Source organism: Chanos chanos, chromosome 6 (genome assembly GCF_902362185.1).
Source record: "Chanos chanos chromosome 6, fChaCha1.1, whole genome shotgun sequence".
In the NCBI taxonomy this organism is placed as follows: domain Eukaryota; kingdom Metazoa; phylum Chordata; class Actinopteri; order Gonorynchiformes; family Chanidae; genus Chanos; species Chanos chanos.
The window spans coordinates 21210341-21232701 of record NC_044500.1 but is presented as its reverse complement, the minus strand read 5'-3'; the positions used below and the strand labels follow the sequence as shown (position 1 = coordinate 21232701).

Sequence of the window (22361 nt, the reverse complement as noted above, 5' to 3'; positions counted from 1 at the left end):
GGCACTGATGCATTCTGACAAATGAGTCTGAACCAAAACAGAGGAAATATGCAGACTAGCAATCCCTACAGTACTGGAGTGAGAAACACTGACTCAGAGAACCGGCTGAATATATGTATGCCTCACTTATTGAGTACAATCAACATACACACACGCACGCACACACACACACGCACACACACGCGCATGCACACACTAACATAAACACACACACGCCCGCACGCACACACACACACACACACATAGGCATGCACACACATACACAGACACACATTCACACACAGGCACGCACACACAGACACACACACATATACACGCACACACAGATGCACGCACGCACACACACACACACACAAACACACACACACACAAACATACTCACCAAGTCTGAGACATTGTCTCATGAGGCCTCCAGACGACATGTTCTTCTCTGCTTCAATCTCGCTGAAATTGAGTGAACTAGCAAACACCAGCACATCCACCATGGTCATCAGCCGTGTCAGAAAGGTCACAGCCATGTCCGACGACATGCCCTGAGTAACCTCGATGTTCTCCAGCTCTGTCTGCCCCCCCAGACAACATCCACACATACACAGACACACACATGCATGTATGCACATACGCATACAGACGCACACACACACACACACACACACACACACAATCAGTCATAAGCAGAGTCAAAAGCACGTTTGAGAGAGAGACAGATATCTTTATATCTCGACCATGTGATGTTCCACACTGCACAGTGTTCACTGTCAGTGCTGAATATGTTAAGCAAGCCAATGAGAATGGTGAATGTGGAGTAATAAACATAACCTTTTTGTTGTGAAAAGAGAACAATACACATGACCACACACAGTGCAGGAACAACAGGAAAGAGTGTGATGCAAAGTGTGCACATGTATTTTACACCACTACACTGTCAAATTCCTCTAACTGTTTTGACTGACAATCTACAGCACTGAATTTGTCACATAGCTGCCTTAAGAAGCCTCCAGCCTTGAGATTTTGTAACAACGTTCAGTGGGCAGGCGTATGTCAGGAATATTAATTATTATCTGTTTGAGGTTTTTATACACTACCCTTTTAAAATTGAGAGAGAAAACTATAAACAGTCAGTCAGTCCAGCCAAGTTGCGACCTGTTGTTTGGGCACAAAACTTCCTTCTGTCTGTGTTCACACAGAGAAAGCCCATTTTACATTTCAAAGTACACTGCTGAGACTAACAGAATACGTTCCTCTCCTGTCCTCTTCTGTTAACTTCTATTCCACTCTGTTACATTCTGATGGATTCACAGCATGTAAAAAATAATTAGAAAACAATCCAGAGTGTATATGACACTAAGCGTGAGATATGTTTTAGACAATATACAAGAAAAAAATATTGTATATGGTTTTATAATGAGAGTGGAGATTATGTAAAAACATTTGAAGACATGTGTACTAACCTTTGTATTCTGAAACAGCCCAATGAAAAAAAAAATACAACAGTATTGAAAAAGACCAACAAAAGGGTTCAAATTTTATCATCAGATTTGAAATTTTAAAAGCTGAAAGACAGGATCAAATCAAGTCCACCAAGATTAACCATTCATTATGAACATCTTCTTATGAGCTGCCCACTGAAAAGACGCAGTGAAAAGGGCAAATAAATGTCAGAATTCATATAACTTTAAGCCTGATCACATTAGCCGCACATACCAAGGTAAACATCTATTCATACATTCTGTATCAGCCAGTAAATTATGATTCTCTAAAACATGCACTTTAGAAATAAAAATATCATCAAATTATGTTGCTACATGTCAGGGAGCGAGAGTCTGTTCATGCATCTTTGGCTACATTTTGAGTGCATCTCGGTGGATAATCATAACACAGCAGACGCAGCATGCATCAGAGATTCAACACAAGAAGAGAAGTGTGATTTATATGCTCAGTTTAGTTACTAATTACAGCCCAGTTATGACAGCAGTCAAGCTCATTTGACAATGGTGAAGTGTTGTTCTGAAAGACTAATGGTATTCTGCCACTAGATGGCAGCACAGTCAGCGAGGAAAGGCTGACTCGTACTCACAGAGGGAGACGTGGCAGCAGAGAGGAGAGGAAGTATCCCACCACAAGCCATGATGATGTTATCAACCATCTGTGAGATCAGGTGAATAGTGTTGTGCACAAAAATGATGTTTTCACTATTGTTCACGAAGTCCACAACAGGTTTGGTTGAATGACTACTGAGAACAAAAGAGAAGGGGCGGGGGGGAGAGAAATTAGACAACCAAAGTTGTACCTATCAAAAGTGACAGAGACAACAACTCCAACAACTCCAAAACAAGTTCACATTTTCACTTAACTGTCTGTTTTCATGAAAAGAATGGCTTTCATACATGATAACTTGTACTGTATATCCAATCCCATTGTTCACATACACTAATCATTTCATACTGATATGAATTAGTAAGATGGTGCGTCTCTCACCTCCTCCAGACGTGAACGTCTGACTCAAGCGCAAACAGAAGGTCAGTGAGCAGTCGCTGATGCATGGGCGACCATTTGAATTCTGGGATACGGAACATTGTGGTGCGTGGCCCGGGGCTGAACTGTCTCTTCTGCTCCTCCGTCATAGGCATCCCTCTGAAGCCCAGGTCAACACGCAGACTCCGCTCCACATGACCGCACGACCGGCCCTGCACAGTCTTGGGAGACAGTGACCATAATTAATGATCAAATACATACATGTCACCATTACCACTGCTCATCAATAAAACAGCAGCAACCTGCAAAGGCCAGAGAGAACACAGGCCAGGACTAACACAGGTCAGTGATAGCACAGGGCTGTGATAATACACAGGTAAGGAATGACACCAGCTTTCTTTTACTTGTAGAATGAGATATCACATTGTGTCATGAAACTTAACGCATAATTCCACAGGCAGATGACTGACACTGTGTCTAGTAAAGCAGCAAGTTCCTGCTGTCATATCAATACGGCCAATGTCAAACTTAATCTAATCCCTAATCCCTGTTTCAGTACATGTCACCACAGCACTGCTGAAACACCCGCCTCCTGTTAGCACTGGATCAAATCACCACATCCAGCACTGTGTAAATCACACTAACTCAGGCCCCCAACCAATAATGAGTTTCAACCTTTTCCTTCCCAAGACATCATGTCCCCAAATAAAACATGGGCCAGCCAGGCCTGAAGAGCAGAAACAAACAAACAAAAAAAAGCCTCTTTTAACTCTGTAGGACTGGACAAAGACAGACAAACTGACAACACGCAATTTCCTTACTCAACAGCCCGCCAAGGGCCTCTGAAAGCACTCGCTTGGTATTTAGGCTAAAACAGTCATGCCCGACACTTCAGTCAGTCATCAGAGAGAAAACCTCTGACAGGCTTTGAGACTGAGACACAGCGCTCCAGTCAACTGGCTTCACATGTGACTGTTATAGTCTGAATGGACTGCGACCTAACACCACCCCAGCACTCACTGCATTCTGATGCCTCTCAATAGTGTAAGCATTGATTCAATTCAAAATACATTAAAGTCCAAGCCGTCAACACAGGCCAGTTTAAAAGTGACACAACTGCTCTGACATTGCTTAAAAAAAAAGTGATATTATGCCTTATCAACTCATCAAACTAAATCACTAAATCATTTAATGGATCATGAAAGAACACTTAGAATTTACAGTTTACATTTTGGTATTTTGCAGACACTTTTAAACCAAAGCGACTTATAATTAGCGCACTTTTTAAAGCATTTGTCTTGCAATAATTTCTGGAGATCCTTGGCTTAGCAGAGAGTCTTGGCTTAGCAGACATTAATGAATAAATGTAAATGTAAAACGCTACACATGTCGGTCTGGATCAAAATGGATGATTTTGTTCCCTCTTGGGTTTTAGAAATGCATGTATGTATGTAATGAGTTTTACAAGGCTCACCTGTGAATTGTAGGTTAAAAAGGTGTGTGTGTGTGTGTGTGAGTGACTGGAATACATATATTGATGGTGACCTAGGCTAAGCCAAAGTAAGCTCTGTACTGGGGGCTGCATTGTCTTTCAGTGAATCACATGAATTTATGGAGCCATTGTACACCTCTCTGACATACACTCACAGATCGACTTCTAGCCGCCATGCATACAAACACTTCTGACTAAATATCTCTGTGTAAATAAACACACACTATTTATCTGCTGCCAACTGTATAATTTGACATCATTATGGTTTTCCATGTCTATAGAGATCCATATGAATGAGACTCATGTCTGTGCAAATCTCCAATCCCTGCCAATCCACTAAGCATGTCTCTGTGTGCTGGTTTAGAATGGAGCCCTACTGGAGGAAGATGAATATACTAACATTTGTTCAATAATCAAATGATTTGCATTTCAGACTGTGCTTCTTACTGATTACTATGAGCTTCTGAACTCCGTTTTGTATTCTGTACTGTGGCTTGAACCATGGAAAAATCAATATTTAACATGATTTGACATTTTTAGCAGGAATATCCTGATGATTAGGCCATTTCCAACCCTTTTGGCTTTCGGCATTTGAAGCCAATTAGTTCCAGTGAAGAGCAGTACCTGTATTTAGAGTCTGTTAGCTTTAGAGCAGAGCTTTCCTATGCTAAGAGTCTGTGAGCTACAAAGCAGTTAAGTCTGTGAACTCCAGAGTTTAGAGTCTGTTAGATTCAGATAAGAGCAGCACCTGTGTTGTAGCAGTGGTCTGGATCTTCTTCATCTCTTTGTCCTTGTCATCATCAGACTTCTCCGTATCTGACACCCCACTGACAGTGTCTGTGCTGTTCTTTCCTCCTGCTGTGTCTGTCTCTCGCTCTGTGGCCCTGCCCTCTGTCTGCTCAGGGCTCTTTACTGCTGAGTCTGTCTCAGAGAGTGAAGTGAAACCCCCCAGAGAAGAGTCTTCCAGGACCCCAGACCTGCTGGTCAGCTCTGACCCACTGGTCATGTGAGCCAACAGACTCAAGTCATCACTGGCATGGATGTGGAGCTGGGACTCCACTCCACCCAGCGACAGAGAGTGTGAGGGCACTAGTTGGGGCAGAATTTTGTCCCCAGGGCAGGTGGTAACCTTGCTGAAAAGAAACCCAGTGCTGCTGGATACACTGTCCTTTTCATCAGCCAGGGTAATCAGAGGACCTTGGAGGTTCTTCTCCTCCAAGCTGGCTTTGGGCACCAAAACGCTGTTGACGTTGCTGTTGAGTTTCTCCACAGCGGCCGAGTAAACGTTGTCGAGAAGGGAGTCCACCTCCACTAGAGCCCCATTCTCTGACAGCCCCAGGGTCTCTGGAGAAAGGTCCATGTCCTCCAGCTTCACCTCAGTAGCCTCTACCTTCTCTGCCTTGATGTCCACCAGCAGGTCATGGACTTCGACGCGCACTCCTGAGACAGGGCTCTCCCCATCCAGACCTTTGGCCTCAGCCAGCAAGTGCTGAGAGTCCGTGGTGTCTGGGTAGTCTGCCTCGCTCTCAGGGGTCTGGGTCTGAGAGTTGTCATCCATTTCCAAGGTGCCTTTGATAGCAGAAGCTTGGGCAGACAGGCCAGAGATGGTACTGACCAGTCCTTTTCTGCCCTTTTTGATGTTCTCCTCCTCTAGCCGCTGGTACTCCTCATACATCTTGGCTAAGTATTCTTTATGAGCCTCGTATGTCACCTAGCAGAGAGACGAAAACGGCAAAAACCCTCGATTGGTTAGTTGAGACAGGCTCGCAATTACAGGGAATTATGGTCTGTGATTCAGTTTCAATGATCTAGGAATAAAAACTGTCATTTAACATCAGAGTGCATTCTCCAAGGCAACACAAAGAGCTGTCATACACTGTATTCATTACTAAAAATGAATAGCCCAGAAAACAGGTTGTAAATGTCAAACAACATGTATTTAAAGATAATTCAGCCCTGGACTAAAAGCCTTTTATCTTCAGTAGCTTCTGACACATGTTTTATGATTATTTAAGTGATGACTGAGTAGGTCTCATGGAGGCTTCCCATTCCTTTCACAATAAGATTCTTGTAAAACTGAATCAGGCTGACTACAGATGCAGGAGCAGTTCTCATCTTAACCAGCAGAGGGAAGCATTTCCTTTGGTTTGAAATCGCTCCCTGTATGGACACTTACTTTGGAGTGGGCAATGGAGAGAGTGTCCACCCAGACACGCCAGCCTCCCCACTCATGCTTGATGGCGTGATAGAGCAAGATACGGAAGATGTCATAAACCATTTCCGTAATCTTCTGTTCTTCTGAGTTCTTAGGGTTGATGTAGCCCAACGAGAACATCCAGTCCTGCCACACTGAACACTGAAGCAGACAACTGTAGGACAGAGGGTTAACATGTTAACATTCACTGACTTTAGATCTGTCTGTCTTCTGCACATGGGTCAAACAAATTCGGTATTTGAACTGTCTTAAACTTTGGTCCTGTCAAAGTGGTCTCTCATGTTCTCCTCTCTCCTCTCTTTTAGCACTTCTGATGTCTGATGCTTTTAAATCTGAGCTCACCTGAATGCAATACTTTTTCAAACTATTTAAATATGTATTTGGTCACAAGGGTATGTGAAGCTGTGAAACAGGTTAAACACTCATGCAAAAAACAACAACAACAAAAAACACAAATGTAATGAACAAATGTCTGTTAACACAGACATCAAGTTTGTGAAACACACATAAAGCTCTGCATATGGTGCGGAAGACACAGGCATACTGGCCTTGTCCTGTGAGGGAACAATTTCCCAGAATAAGGTAAACTCATTTATCTAAATATAAATCTGGGTTGTAGGGTGTTTTGGGATTAAACCCTAAGTCATACAGCACCATATGTTACAGGTGAGGTAAAAGCTTTGTTCAGGTGTCCCTCAGGAAGCAGAGATGAGCTGTAATACAATAATGCAAGGTGTGAAAGCATTTGCCTGGCTGGCATTTGTGAGACTCTCTTTACAGTCTTAATGACACTGACAATGAAGTGTCACTCAGACCTCTACTGAAGCCTTCACCACACAAAGATTGACTGACACCAGACAGGAAAGAAGACAGAGAGCCAAGTAGAGCTGTTGCAATGTGTGTGTGTGTGTGTGTGTGTGTGTGTGTGTCTATGTGTGTGTGTGTGTGTGCGCGCACGTGCATGTGTGAGCATGTGTGTGTGTGTGCATGCATGTGTGAGCATGTGTGTGTGTGAAATACAGAGAGAGAGAGAGAGAGAGAATGAGATCAAAATGTCTGCTAAAAAAACAAAAAAACCCACACAGTATACATTTAAAGACACAGAGGGAGTCCATGTAACAGTGCACATCTCTGGTGAACAATGCTTCAGTTTCCTCTGATGCATTAATGAGGTGCTGAACTGAACTGAGGCTTTGAGAGAAAAAAGAGGAGGAGAAAGTTCTGCCCTCACCGTCTGTTCTCACGGCTGTTACTGAAAAGTTTGATCATGTCAGAGAGGAAGAGCCGCCGCACCTCCATCAGCTCGGTGCTCGGCGTGGAGTTCTTCAGTAGCGTGGCCACGACCTTGAGGATCACTGGTGAAAACACACATAACCAACCAATCAGAGCGAGGAGACACATGTCAGAGTGCCTACATTTCAACTGACATCACTGACTCACAGACACTGACCAAACAACACAGATGCTCACTGACATAAATGACCAACACACAATGGTCAGCAAACACAGACGATCAGTGACATCACTGACTCACAGACACTGACCAAACAACACAGATGCTCACTGACATAAATGACCAACACACAATGGTCAGCAAACACAGACGATCAGTGACATCACTGAGCTACAGATGCTGGTTTGCCAACATAAACTCTCAATGACATCACCAGCCCACCAGCCAACAGACAGTGTCACTGAGACGCGAATGATGCTCAAGTCCGCACATCATATGACTGGTCTAAGATAAAACAGAACTAATCAGTGTAATGAACCTCTCATGTCTGTGAGCTCTGAGTGACAGAGGCTGAAGCACTGTTAATCTGCTGCTCTCTGTTCGACTCCAGGCAGGGGAACAATTCTTTATACTTTCACTTTCATAGACTCTGGACCTGCTTGCATTCAGCCATAAGAGGTTGAAATTACACAATGAATCATAAAAAATGGACTCACTTGGGTTTTGGATTTTCATGGTCAAGTCAGGCTCAGGGTGGGGTTTGTGGACCACCTGAGTACAGACCTGCTCCGTCAGAATCTAATGCAAAAAAGTAAGAAAAGACTGAGGAATCTGGAAGGTTAGAATAAATGACAAACTTACAATAATATATTATAACTGATAATAAACTGATTCTTAGATCCATGAAAGTCTGTGAATAAAACTACATATTATAATGCATAAATGAATGAGTTTACCTTACAGAGTATACAGAGAATGTCTTTACATCATAGAGTGTGGTGTAAGTCACAGTGAATACTTTACCTCATAGAATGTACTGTAAGTCAGCATTGGTACGGAGTGTATGAATTGAACTCACGGAATGTGTTACAAATATCAGTGATTGAGTTTACCTTAATGAGTGTTTTATAAGTCACAGTAGATGACTTTACCTCATAGAGTGTGTTGTAAGCCACAGTGAATGACTTTACCTCACAAAGTGTGAGTCACAATAGATGAATTTACCTCATAGAGAGTGTTGTAAGTCGTTACTGTCACAGTATTGGTATGCAGCATGAGTCTCTCTCCAAGCAGAGTAAAGAGGCTGTGTGTATGCATGATCTCCACTTTCCTCCTGTCAAGTACACACACACACACACACACACACGCACACGCATGCACGGACACACACACACACACACACACATACATACACACACCCACACACATACACACACATATCTTCTGAGCTTCTGAAGACAGTTTCACAGAGAGTAGAGTGTGTCAGGCTAGCAGGAACACATGGTGACAGACACAGAGTTTGGCAGTACCAGACCTTTGCCACCTGCTGTAAGTGTATGTGACCTACACGGCGTAATGAACAGTTCTTCTACACTGACGCTGCTGTGTAAGGCACACAGAGGACAGCACAATGACAAACTCTCTGACAAAGCAGTGGAGTGAACCTCCACCCACAATCCTGACTTTACACTTCACCACTGCCTCTGCTCTTCTATAAAACAGCAAGGTACTGCTCCAACACATTAGACCTTTTTTATAAAAAAAAGCAGCAACATTTCTGTACTTCAACAAGCCAGCAAACTGTCCATTCAGCAGTCTTCCACCGCACACAGAGCATACTGACTTACATCTCGCCACATAAATATGTAAATGAAGATGAAAGGAAAGGGCAAGGCAATGATGATTCATAAACTGTCATTCACCAGACAAAGCTCCAGCGGAGCTCTGTTACTGTCCATAAACCAATGGCTGCAAAGCTTATTAACATTCCACTGTACAGAAAGGATTCCAATGCCATAATGTCTAATGTGACAGCATGCCAAAGCACAGTTAAAACAATATGCAAATTTCAGTTTATGTTGTTGTGTTGAAGTTTGAGTATTTTTCACATTCTCTGGTGACTTGACAAAACACAGAGCTATGTTTCAGATGAGGTTCAGACTCATTCAGAGTTTACACAAATAATATGAATCACCTCTGCCTCACAGTAACGCTGGCAGTTGAGAAAAAAACAAAACAAAAACAAAAAAACCCATTTCTGATTGCAATACTCAAGCTGTGATTCTGAAAACAGAATATGAACCTCACATAAACTCTGAATATTAAAAATTACATATGTTACTTAAACCACTGCAGTCCATTTTCAGAGGCAGAAGACCTAGATTACATACAGAAGTAACTTAATCATGACTGGTGTCAAACTGGTTTAGTGTAGGCAAGGATCTGGTGAATAATCACTAACTGGTTTCTAGTAAGCAACACTAATCACATCAAACTACACAAATCACCACATGCAGAAACCTACGTCAAAAAGAGAATTGACTGGGATATTGAGACTTCCTAATCCTGCAAAAACAAGGAAGTCTCTAGATCGACATATCCAAAATATCTGGATCGGCCTATGAGGCTGCTTTTGTTCCTGACTAGCTCTCCATGGTTATGCTTTTTATTAAAATGATACAGAATAACGCCTGTCACCGGCCTAGGAAAACAGCGAGCTCACTGTACTACAGGAGAGGGGAAAAGGATGAGGTGCTGGGCAGACAGAAAAGAAGACAGAGAGCCAAGTAGAACTGTGTGTGTGTGTGTGTGTGTGTGTGTGTGTGTGTGTGTGTGTGCGTACGCGTGCATGTGTGAGCATGTGTGTGTGTGAAATACAGAGAGAGAGAGAATGAGATCAAAATGTCTGGGGAACTGTTACAGCTGTGGTGTTTTTTTTTTATGTCTCTCTCCAGGTACCGCCCTCCCCTGTGCTCACCATTGCCATGAGTGGTTAACAGCGCCAGTGCTTAATTGTTCACCGGAACCGGCTGTTTTAAAAGTCCTGGGGAGACCTATAAACAGGGCCAGTGGGCCAGCCGGCAGTGTGAACACTGTGTGTGTGCGCGCGCGCATTGTAACTCTCTATTACAGTGATCTCTCTCTGTGTGTATTCTATTGTCTGTTTACAGCAGTTATGCTGTGTGTTTGAATTGTTGCTTTGGATGACGGCGATTACGCAGTGTGCAGCGTGGAGGAAGTAGTTTTGGTTATTACTTTTGGTTTCGTTGTAACCCTTTATTTTCTCTTTTCTTGACTTATAAATAAATTCACGACTCGCGTATTTCCGCTTCCCATCTATCTTTTTTCCCTCGCTTAAAGTTCTTTTTTGTTACCTCCCACAGTCCCCAGACCTAACTCATGGGGATGTAACAGGAACTTTTTCCAGTTTGGACTAGAAGCAAAGGCTTATTATACTTGTGTTTGTTTTGGTCAAAATAGTGAAAGGCAAAAAAGTCTGTTTAACTTCTTAGAGAGAACTTCTAAGAAAACAGTATTACAAAATTAACTATCAAGAATTTCTTGAATTTCTCAAGTTTCCTTTTTAATAATGACAAAATAGTGACCCAGCCAACTCAAGCTCATTTTCAGTTGATTCAAGGCATAGAAGCAAAATTCTGCTTATGCACACATACAAAATGTAAAGTGCAGAAGGTACGAAATGACCTTGCATTGATTCGAATCTTTTCTTCCTAAGTCAACAGCATATGAGATTCAGTTAAGAGCTTTTTAAAAAGAAAAATGTCTCCAGAGATGTTGGTGAGCAAAGGGTGGGGTAGGGTGGGGGGAATCATGCATGGTCGTCACATGATTTATAATTTGCACATTTTGAAAAACAAATATCTCTATGTGGCACAGTGAACAGAGAAAGCTGTAAGCAGATACTCACTTGTGTCCCAAATGCTTGAGGAAATAAGCCAACACTTTCAGCCCTTGGACACGTATGTTCTCAGTCTTGGAAGCCAACAGTTTGTAGATGACCCTAAAAATATATTTAGAGGAAATGAAAACTGGTAACTCTTGGCTCAATCACCCTGGGATATAGTGAGTTTCCCTAAATCTGATGTTCTGTTCAAAAGGGTGTACTGGTACTGTGGCTGAGCTGGCTATTTGGCGTTGTGTTACAGGGTGTCGACTGAACTGGTCATTTGGCATTGTGTTACGAGTTTCAGCTGAACCAGTCATTTGGCGTTGTGTTACGGGGTGTTGGAGACTCACCGTATGCCGTTCCTCTGGTCAAACGCGGGGATCATGGAGGCGGGATGCTCCGACATCAGAGCCACCAGAAGCTGCAGCACATCATGGATGTTCTCATCCTGAGAATGATTATACAACACACATACATTCACACTGTTAATGTCACTCAGTTCATACAACACACATACATTCACACTGTTAATATCACTCAGTTCATACAACACACATACATTCACACTGTTAATATCACTCAGTTCATACAACACACATACATTCACACTGTTAACATCACTCAGTTCATACAACACGCATGCATTCACACTCTTAATATCACTCAGTTCATACAACACGCATGCATTCACACTGTTAATTTCACCCAGTTCATACAATACGCATACATTCACACTGTTAATTTCACTCAGTTCATACAACATGTATGCATTCACACTGTTAATTTCACTCAGTTCATACAATACGCATGCATTCACACTGTTAATATCACTCAGTTATCTGTAAACTGTAGTGTGTTCTTCTATTTTATTCATTCAAATATATGTATCGACACCTTTACAAATGGCAAATAAACTTGTAACTTGAAAAATATAAAGGTAAAGGAAATAATTTAATAGACAAAATTCAATAGAAACTTACAGTGAAATCTCTCCAGTGGAGAAACATTAATCATAAAAGGAGGACCATTACAATTTGCCTGAGAAAAGAATCATACATCTAAGCCTACAGAAAAAAGCAACTACGTAGGCCTGTTCAGTTTTCCAATGCGAGGGTTGAGGCAGGCAGAGACTAACCTCGTGCATTGTTAGTAGGTAATTCAGAATGCTCTGGAGTTCATCTTCCTTAATACCTCTGTCCTGAGGGAAAAGATATTCCAACACAATCCCATTAAAAACCTGGCACACCACAGCAAAGGCTCTGCTCAAATGCAGAACTGCATAAAGCAATTTCAGTCAGTGTTCCAGACAATTCCAGATTCACTTAATTGGAAGAGTACGGATGTAAACAGAAGAGCTCTCACACCCTAAGCAATGTACACCGACACTAAGCCTGAAGGGGTGAACGTTTGAGAGTCTTGCTACCGGCTGGGCCAAGTTATTGTTTAAGACTTTTATAATCCATAGGGTACACGAGCTGTCTTTACTCCTGCAGTGCTTTTGAGAACTTCAGATGAGAACAGAGCATTGCCTTAACTGCTGTAACCAGAAACAGATTGAGAGGTAATTGTGGTTTACGTGAGCCTTGGTTTGTCGTTGGGATCGATAATGAGAGTGTATGGATGCTGCCACACTTGGGTGTATTGCGTCCCTGCACTTACCGGGAGCTAACGAACACAACTACTGCCACCGCGAGAACTGAGCTAATTATCCCTGTAGCATTTGTTCACACTGTTATTAAAGGCATTTGCTCAAGACATAACAGCCACGCCTCACAAAGCACTGTGAAAACAGAGCTAAAATAGCATGAAGCTGCTAAATTATAAATTGTGTGGTTAACTGTTTCTCTTATGATTTCAACATACATCTCAGACAATAGCATATCAGTCCATGGAAATGCCAACTGCAGCGTGAACCATCGAAATCTTGATAATCCTTTCGTTTCCACAGAACTAATTCTGGTCATAAAGACAAACAAATCAAGCTATTCTGAATATCAATTTTGGGCATTAGGGATTGAGGCTGTCAACAGAAACAATTCAAACTAAGCTTAAAATATGCCTGTTCACAAGGGAAAAAGCAGTAATACATTTTCATATAATTTAATGAAAGACCATGGAAAAACACATTTCAAACCAATAATGCTTTAAACAGGTCTTATGAGATATTATGACACCATGATATCTCTTTAACATCTCTGATGTCGAACACTCTCATCACCTTAATAGAGACAGCCCCACTCTGTATTCATGTTGCATATCAGAGAGTGTCTGAAGGGAAATGCCACAGGTATGGTGTGGAATGAGCTGTAGCTCTTTACCTTGAGGATGAGTTGTTTAAGGAAGAGTAGCATGAAGGCCCTTAGAGATGTGATCTCCTTCACCGACGGTCGAGGTCCATCTGCTCGAAAAAGAGTGGAGAAAAAGAAACACAAGTGGAGGACAACTTCAGTGAAATTTTGAATTTAAGAGTCACGCTAACTTTGGCCCATAATTCATTCTACAGAACATCCCCACACTGCCCCACTCTCATACCAGAACATTACCCCACACTGCCCCACTCTCACACCGGAACATTACCCCATACTGCCCCACTCACACACAAGAACATTACCCCACACTGCCCCACTCACACGCAAGAACATTACCCCATACTGCCCCACCCTGCCCCACTCACACACAAGAACATTACCCCATACTGCCCCACTCTCACACAAGAACATTACCCCACACTGCCCCACTCTCACACCAGAACATTACCCCACACTGCCCCACTCTCACACAAGAACATTACCCCATACTGCCCCACTCACACACGAGAACATTACCCCATACTGCCCCACTCAAACACGAGAATATTACCCCATACTGCCCCACTCTCACACAAGAACATTACCCCATACTGCCCCACTCACACACAAGAACATTACCCCATACTGCCCCACTCACACACAAGAACATTACCCCACACTGCCCCAACCTGCCCCACTCACACACAAGAACATTACCCCATACTGCCCCACTCACACACAAGAACATTACCCCATACTGCCCCACTCGCACACAAGAACATTACCCCACCCTGCCCCACTCACAGACAAGAACATTACCCCACACTGCCCCACTCTTCGTAGCTATGTCTATACCTATAGCCAAATTTACATGTAATAGCAGTAACAACTCAGTTTAGTACATAGACAGACAGACAGACAGACAGATAGATAGATAGATAGATAGATAGATAGATAGATAGATAGATAGATAGATAGATAGATAGATAGATAGATAGATAGATGCACTCATATTAATCAGCATTGTTACATTAAATCAGTAGTTCACAGTTTGTAGTCTTCTAAGCAGTACTCTATTTGGCTCAAACCCAGAGTTTAGTGAGTACAGTCCAGTGCTGCCCTGGTTTGAGTGTAATAATGTAGGCTGACGTTTACAGAGTGCTTAGAGTGTGATAATGTAGGCTGAGGTTTACAGAGTGCTTAGAGTGTGATAATGTAGGCTGAGGTTTACAGAGTGCTTAGAGTGTGATAATGTAGACTGAGGTTTACAGAGTGCTTAGAGTGTGATAATGTAGGCTGACGTTTACAGAGTGCTTAGAGTGTGATAATGTAGACTGAGGTTTACAGAGTGCTTAGAGTGTGATAATGTAGGCTGACGTTTACAGAGTGCTTAGAGTGTAATAATGTAGGCTGAGGTTTACAGAGTGCTTAGAGTGTGATAATGTAGGTTGAGTTTTACAGAGTGGTTTGAGTGTAAGAACGTAGGCTGAGGTTTACAGAGCTCATTAACAAGCACTGTCTTCCTGAGGCCACGCTGTGTGACACACTGGACTGAAGATAATGGCACTCCAGCAGTGGCAGACTGAAGTTTGCTTGTCGTTATGAGCATATGAAGGAAAAGAGCAGTTCTGACAGGTCCGGGGGGAGCCGGCACTCGTCGTCACAGGCCGGGCCAGGTCACAGGTTGGCTGCAGTGGCAGGCCATCCATCACTGTGGCCGGGAACTCATTAAACCAGTCCTCCCCTGGAGCACAGCTGCCAGGAGCTCTCCTCCTCCACAGCCCGCGCCTCCTCTCTCCATGTCACCGGAGAGAAGAGACATGCAGGACTAGAGGTGAACACGCTCTCCTTATGAGGAGCATATGGTTAAGAGGTCTTACTCTTGCTGAATATGCTCCGTTCTTGTGAACAAGGATCATATCTGCTGTCATGATACACAGAACACTCATGGGCTAAAAACTGTCCGCTGAGGTCCACTCATTTCCACTCTCCCTTAAAACCATCAGCTCTGTGTCACTTTCCATAAGAGGCCATGCATATGACAGCACCATGTGACATACTGTCAGTGAAAAGCAAGGTCCCTGCACTGACACACACACACGCACACACACATATGCAGTGTGGGCTTATTTTCTGAAGAAGCATCCCTTTTTCCTGTGCTAAAGTCTCCACAGGTTTGCAGAGCCAAACAACTCAATTTCTCTCTCAGTTGATCACAGAAGAAAAATCCAATCCAAGGACAAACATTCTTGTGCAAACGCCAGACACTTTCAAGTGGTGGTTGGTCCCAGTGAATGCTTTTTTTCTGTCAACCCTACACACATTATTTAGCATGAAGGTGGAATCTAAAAGTACATTTTGGTGATGTCTGTAATTGCCTGTGGAATTTTTTCAGTGGTTTGGAGTCCTTAATAACTGCCCTGATAGCAGTTAGGGACATCAGTCTTTAGTGTGTTCTTTGCATCCATCACTTACTTTCTGAAAATCCAGAGTTACCTGACAACTTCTGTTTGTTAACCTTGTGCCATGATCCTGGATTTTAAATGCCTAATGTTTATATTCCATGACACGAAGGTTCCACTGAAGTTCACAACATAGTCCCCACTTGCTGATCTGGACTCACTCCCTGGTCCTCTCTTTCCCCCTCTAGTGGCCAGTTTTGTTAAGATCTGTGTTATGTCCAGGTCTCCTAAGTTAGTTAGTTTAGTTTAATTATTAGTCCCACCTGTGTCTTGTTAGTTTAGTCTTGCCTTGTCTTTATAAGTACTCCTAGTTTTGGTCTTGGTTTTTGTGTGGAGTTGTATTGTCTTGTGTTGGTTTATTTGTCTACCTGTTGTGAAGCCTGAATCTGTGATCCTGTAGATCCTGGAGGTCTTTTGTCCTATGTTTGATTTAAATAAAGTGAGCCTAACCTGTGAATGCATCCAGTCTCTTCAACCAGCCGTGACAGATGTAGTTTTAAGTTTGTTTTGTATTGTATTTATACCAGTCTTTAGGGGTTTTGACTTGGTCGGGAACATGCCTGCCACTAACCCAGGTCAAACACTGACTCAGAAACAGCCTCAAAACACATCAGTGAAGGTGAACTAAAAACAGGCTTTACCATGATACCCCAAAGGCTGAAATCCATAAGACAAACTGGTCCAGCTGACTAGCACAATACTTGCTCTCAGTCAACTGCCCCACACCTGGGCTTTTCAAAATCACTGTTCCAAAACACATCTAAGGACACTTCATTCTGACACAGATCATATTGAGGATCTCAAAGAGTTAATAAGTATCTGTGAGCGACTGCATCAGAATCAAAGAAAAATTTGGTCATGCTGAACATTACTTTGGTGCTGGACATCATTTTGGAGGTAACTGATACAAACAATCTTTGTATAGATGCAATCAGTGTTCAGTTAGGGAAATTTGGAGTCTGTAGAGATATGGAATTAAAAACCATCCCTAAACCAGGGAGAGAGAGAGATTATGAGAAATGTGTTATTCAGGTGTGTCATCTTACATAAGGTTTATTTACCACAGAGAAAAATCAATTCATAACCGCTCCGCAGCATTTCCTAAACACTTTCTGCCTGACTGCATCCCATAACCACTGAGTTATGCAGCCAACACACTCACACGGACAGAGCAGAGAGAAGGGCAGACCACTCCCCTGGCATGGAGAAAGTGTCAGCTCACTGCATAAAGCTCTGAGGGAGAAATGAGGTTATGAGGGATGAGGGAGCACTGAGTCCATTTTTCCACCCTGTATCTCCATTCCCCAATCATTTTCTCTGTGACCTCAGACTTTTACAGACTTTCTCTATATACAGAGAAAAATGTCTAGCTTTCTCTGCCACATGCTCAACGGGGGAAAAAAAAGCGGTCTTTAAAAGTCTCTGTGGCTTCTCAGTCATTTTCACTGTCTGAGGCCTGTGCTTTATGCTAGTTCATACAAAGATATTATTAAATGTATTCACAGACGCACCACACTTAAGATATTTTATATGTGGTTTCACATGTGTCCGCCTTTCAGCTCTCATATGTTGTTCATGTGTAGACAGTGTTGAATGTGACCTGTGCGTTTTTATTTGTATTTGTGTGTGTGCATGTGTGTGGTGTGGGAAATGGTCTTTTTGTGTTCAGCAGCGGCTGTGTGTGAGTGAAGCCGTGGAGACATGCAGCGCTGGGGTAATGTATGGTTTTCATTTTCCGTGAGTTCTCTCTATTTGCTGACACCTTTTGAAAAAGACGTCTCATTGTTGGAAGCCAAAGTGTCTACCTGAAGAGTCTGCTGTCTCAAAAGGGCACATCTTTGTCCCGATAATGGAGCACTTCATTAGAGCCTTGGCTGTCTCTTCCTTTACCCATCCTTCACAGGAGAAGAGAACAAAACCGACTGCACAGTCTGACAAATTAAGGATAAATCAATGGATAAGAAGTGACTCTCAGAATGAACCTTTTGTCAGGACACGTGATGAATTCCTTTAACATACTTCATGAAGTCTTGACTAAGCGTGCTCCATCTGCCCTATGTGATGTGTAAAGAAGTTGTGTGTTTGTGTACTCATACTCATGAAGGGATTAACTCAAATGTGCCCATGTTTCACAAACAGCTGGTCCAGCGACTAGGTTATCATTCTTATAATCGTCTCCTCACGGCATGTGTGTGTGTGTGTGTGTGTGTGTGTGTGTGTGTGTGTGTGCGTGCATGCATGGAAGCGTGAGTGTGTGTACATGTGTCTGCCTGTGTGTGTGTGTGTGTGTGTGTGTGAACATGTGTCTGCCTGTGTGCAAGCGTGCATGTGTGTGTGTGTGTACATGTGTGTGTGTGTGGGAGAGAGAGAGAGAGAGAGAGAGAGAGAGAAAGAGGGGGATAAAGAGAGAGAGGTTCATGAATGAGATGTCTTCTTTGTGTTGCTCTGCTGTAGCATTGCTTCCATCGTCTCATGTGATAAGATCTCATTTGAATGCAGTCTGAGTGTGGCTTAAACTCAGAAGGCCTCAGAAACATAACTAATCCTGTTCACCACTAATACAGCATTACACTCTCTGACAGGGTGTCAAATGTTTCCCCTTCCCCAAGGAGGATCACTTCCACGTTCTTTTTTGTTATTGTTGTTGTTTTAATGTATTTATTAAATGTGGATAATGAGAAAATGGGGCATGTACCTGGTAATTTTGCTGTGTTGTTTTGTCCTGTGTATGGTGATAGAATTAGACAGAAGACCTTTGTTTTTGCTATATTCCACCTCATTTTCTTTCTCTGTATACAAGGCTACGTTTTCATCAAGCAATGAGCAAAAAAAAAAAAAACTCACAAAAAACCCACACAAAAGCACCAACCAACAACACCCCCTCAAACAACCACATAAAAAACTCCACACAAAAACACCAACCAACAACAACAAATACAGCACATAGTGAGGGACATGATATAACTGATAATCAGAACTGGAGCAGAGGGCGACTGGAAACTACAGTGTGTGACATTTTCAGCTCTACTCTTATACAGCACCTGCAGGCTAAGGCGGTCTGTTAAGCCAACATGAGTGCAGCTCTGCTCAGAGACACTGGGTCACAGGGACACTGTGTATACCATGATCCAAGGCATCATTCATCAGCTCAGTATTAAGGAAAAATAACATAAGTTGCAATGACAATGAAGCAGCTCATGCTGATTCAGCATTAAACTATGCCACATAACAAAAGCAAGGCCCCTGGGAGTCGTGGTTCACGTGGAAACTGGAGTGATTTTGCAAGAAGCTGTATCAGGATGGTGTTTCAAACGCAGTTTAGAAACACCCGTGGGGCCGATATCATAAAAGCATGAATAATGATGGCTAATTTGTTTGAAGAGAAAAAAAAGAAACTCTTGGCCACTCACTGTTTAATTGCAGGTGATCTGATCAGGCTGCTGCAATAAGCAGTAACACCAGCATATCATCTCATCTCCATACCTACCCCTCTAATGTCCAGTAACACCAGCATATCATCTCATCTCCATACCCACCCCTCTGATGTCCAGTAACACCATCATATCATCTCCATACCTACCCCTCTAATGTCCAGTAACACCAGCATATCATCTCATCTCCATACCCACCCCTCTAATGTCCAGTAACACCAGCATATCATATCATCTCCATACCTACCCCTCTAATGTCCAGTAACACCAGCATATCATCTCATCTCCATACCCACCCCTCTAATGTCCAGTAACACCAGCATATCATATCATCTCCATACCTACCCCTCTAATGTCCAGTAACACCAGCATATCATATCATCTCCATACCTACCCCTCTAATGTCCAGTAACACCAGCATATCATCTCATCTCCATACCCACCCCTCTAATGTCCAATAACACCATCATATCATCTCCATACCCACCCCTCTAATAAGCATTTTTGAGATGAGTTATAACTTTAACTAAAGATCAATTCAAGATCAAACGTATAACATATGCACACATATACAACAGCACATGGGTGGTTCTCACTTATAGAAATGCCTCCAGTGGCACATTAATTGTTAACACAGAAAAAACATCCAACCAAAACCATTTTTTTTTCTGTTTAGTTTTACCACTTTGCTCACACCTTTGCATACCATAAATCAGCAGCATCTTTTCAGGAGAGCAGATCCTTAGTGTCATTGTGAGGGTCTTTGACATTGTTTTCTGATTCAAAAATGTATTTCTTTTTGTCACACATTGAAAACAACACACAGGTCATAACACTGGTGTAATTAGTTTGACACTGATTTTGAGATTGTCAAACATGATCTTTTAACAGTGAATATAAAGGAAGCTTGACTAATCTTGGTCAAATCCAACAGTCATGAGAATTCCAAGCTTATCTGCCAGTCTGACCCCACACGCTGTGTTCTCAATATCTTCAATCCAGTTAGTCAGCAAGCAAAGCACTCAGTCTCCCAATTAGGAAGATTAAAGTCCTCCCAGTTAGATTGGCTCGTGGTTCTTCATAAGACTTTCATATGAAATCATGCCCAAAAAGTCTGAGGGCATGCCAGCTTTGGTACATAATGCTAAAGTGGAAAATGTTAAACTCCAAAATAAGAGTCTTACTTAATAAAAGAAGAAGAGAGAAAGACAGGGAAAGAGAAGTGGAGAGTAGAAGAAAAAGTCCTTTTTAGAGCTCTTTAAGAAGGAGGAGTTGGATAAAGAATATTCCAGTGCAGACCTGGTCTATAAATAGATCACTCCGCTCCAGATTCTGAACCAGTCAAAGGCTTTCATCAGTTATTAATTCATGTGGATTTGTGTTCCTCCACACGGGATTCAGAGATGAGGAAGGATCAAGAGAGAGAAGGAGAAGAAGTCAGAGGTGCTTGGAGGCCAATCTAGCAAGGCCACTTGTCTGAACATGTTCTCCTCAAAGGCCTTCTGCTCCTCTGTCTACTGATCCCTTCTTACAGAGTGTGTGTCACTGAAAAGCCAGTGACCACATTGTTACATAAGAGTACACACCAGCCTCTCTCTTTCTCTAGCTGGTGAACCACAGTCAAAGGTGTACTGAGAATATAAAAATCAGTGATATTGTTCAACAGATAAATAAAACTGGGTTCACGCATGTGCTTTGCTTGTTTGGTCATGTACCTAGTGGTTTAGCTTTGATTTCCTCTGTTTTTCATTTGTGGTGGCAAGCCATTTCCTGACCATGTGCTCTTGGTTAGGAAGAGCTGAAGGGTACAAAGCTGTTACTCTCTTATTTAAAATAACACAGTGGTATCAGAAGGTGACAGGAATGACATAAAATCATAAACGACATACACACACAAACACACACACAAAAAAAACCCTACACCAAAACACATTGTTATCAACTTTATGCCCTGAAATAGCCAGTTTCTGTTGTCACTCTTACAGTACCTCTGGGAAAGTCAGTAATGTCCTACCTGTCACACATAACCAGCATTCAAAACATAACCAATGTCACTCACGTTCCCTGTTGTCCATTGCAACAACCATATTGGCATACAACAGCCTGGTTCAATGTGAAAAAGTGGTTTACTCAGACCTCTGACAAGACCATTAGACTCGCATTAAGCACTCACATTAAAAAAAAAAGAACAAATTGATCTGAGGTGAATGGGATTCCCAAGCCACAGACACAAGCCAGTAGGATAGCTATTTATCCGCCAAGTTAATGGAGGATCTTTAGTACACTTAGACTAATACAGCTCACAGGCATTTTTAATTAAAAATAAAAAGCAAGAAATAGTTACATAAAAACAGGACATATAAATGGGTATGTAAAAACTAACAAAATAATGGAAAAACATGAGTAAATCAGAGGAAGATAATTAATTACAAGAGTCGCCTCTACTCAGGTGTAGTTCCTGATTTCAGCAGTTTGTATTTTCAGTGGTAGTAGGCAGAATAAGAACACGTGAATGTGCTCTATGTAAAATATTCTTGTGACAGTATTTGACTCAGCAGGATTTGGCATGAGCCGTGTTCTTGCTTGAGTTTAAACAATGTGTATTCCATACTGCCGTCCCCGGGGAGCAACATGATGTACAACTTCATTAATAGTGTTATAGTGGTGAAATGAAACTAAGAAAATAAAGGATCATTTTGACCATGGAATATTCTGGGTAATTCCCAGGATTAAGGTTTGGCCGCAAGCATTTTCCCATCGTTTGTCAGGTCTCATACCAGTTTTCCCAGGCACGCATGCTGGCAGAGCTAACAGGAAATGCCATGTCATCTAAGGGCTTCTGGAGAGCAGCAGCATG

The 22361-nt window shown here is 42.4% G+C and overlaps 1 protein-coding gene across 2 annotated transcripts in view; it reads right to left on the bottom strand.

Moving 5' to 3' along the window:
• nbeab (neurobeachin b) overlaps positions 1–22361 on the bottom strand; it is a 253431-nt gene that overhangs the window by 141886 nt on the left and 89184 nt on the right. For both annotated transcript variants that reach the window (XM_030776247.1, XM_030776248.1), the window contains exons 14-26: positions 13642–13721; positions 12459–12521; positions 11674–11771; positions 11345–11437; positions 8641–8749; positions 8133–8214; positions 7414–7537; positions 6144–6336; positions 4716–5678; positions 2479–2696; positions 2078–2231; positions 1452–1460; positions 383–563 (exon numbers count right to left, since the gene is read on the bottom strand). In XM_030776247.1, coding sequence (XP_030632107.1) covers positions 383–563; positions 1452–1460; positions 2078–2231; positions 2479–2696; positions 4716–5678; positions 6144–6336; positions 7414–7537; positions 8133–8214; positions 8641–8749; positions 11345–11437; positions 11674–11771; positions 12459–12521; positions 13642–13721 — 2367 coding nt within the window. The remainder of the gene's footprint in view (positions 1–382; positions 564–1451; positions 1461–2077; positions 2232–2478; positions 2697–4715; positions 5679–6143; positions 6337–7413; positions 7538–8132; positions 8215–8640; positions 8750–11344; positions 11438–11673; positions 11772–12458; positions 12522–13641; positions 13722–22361) is intronic.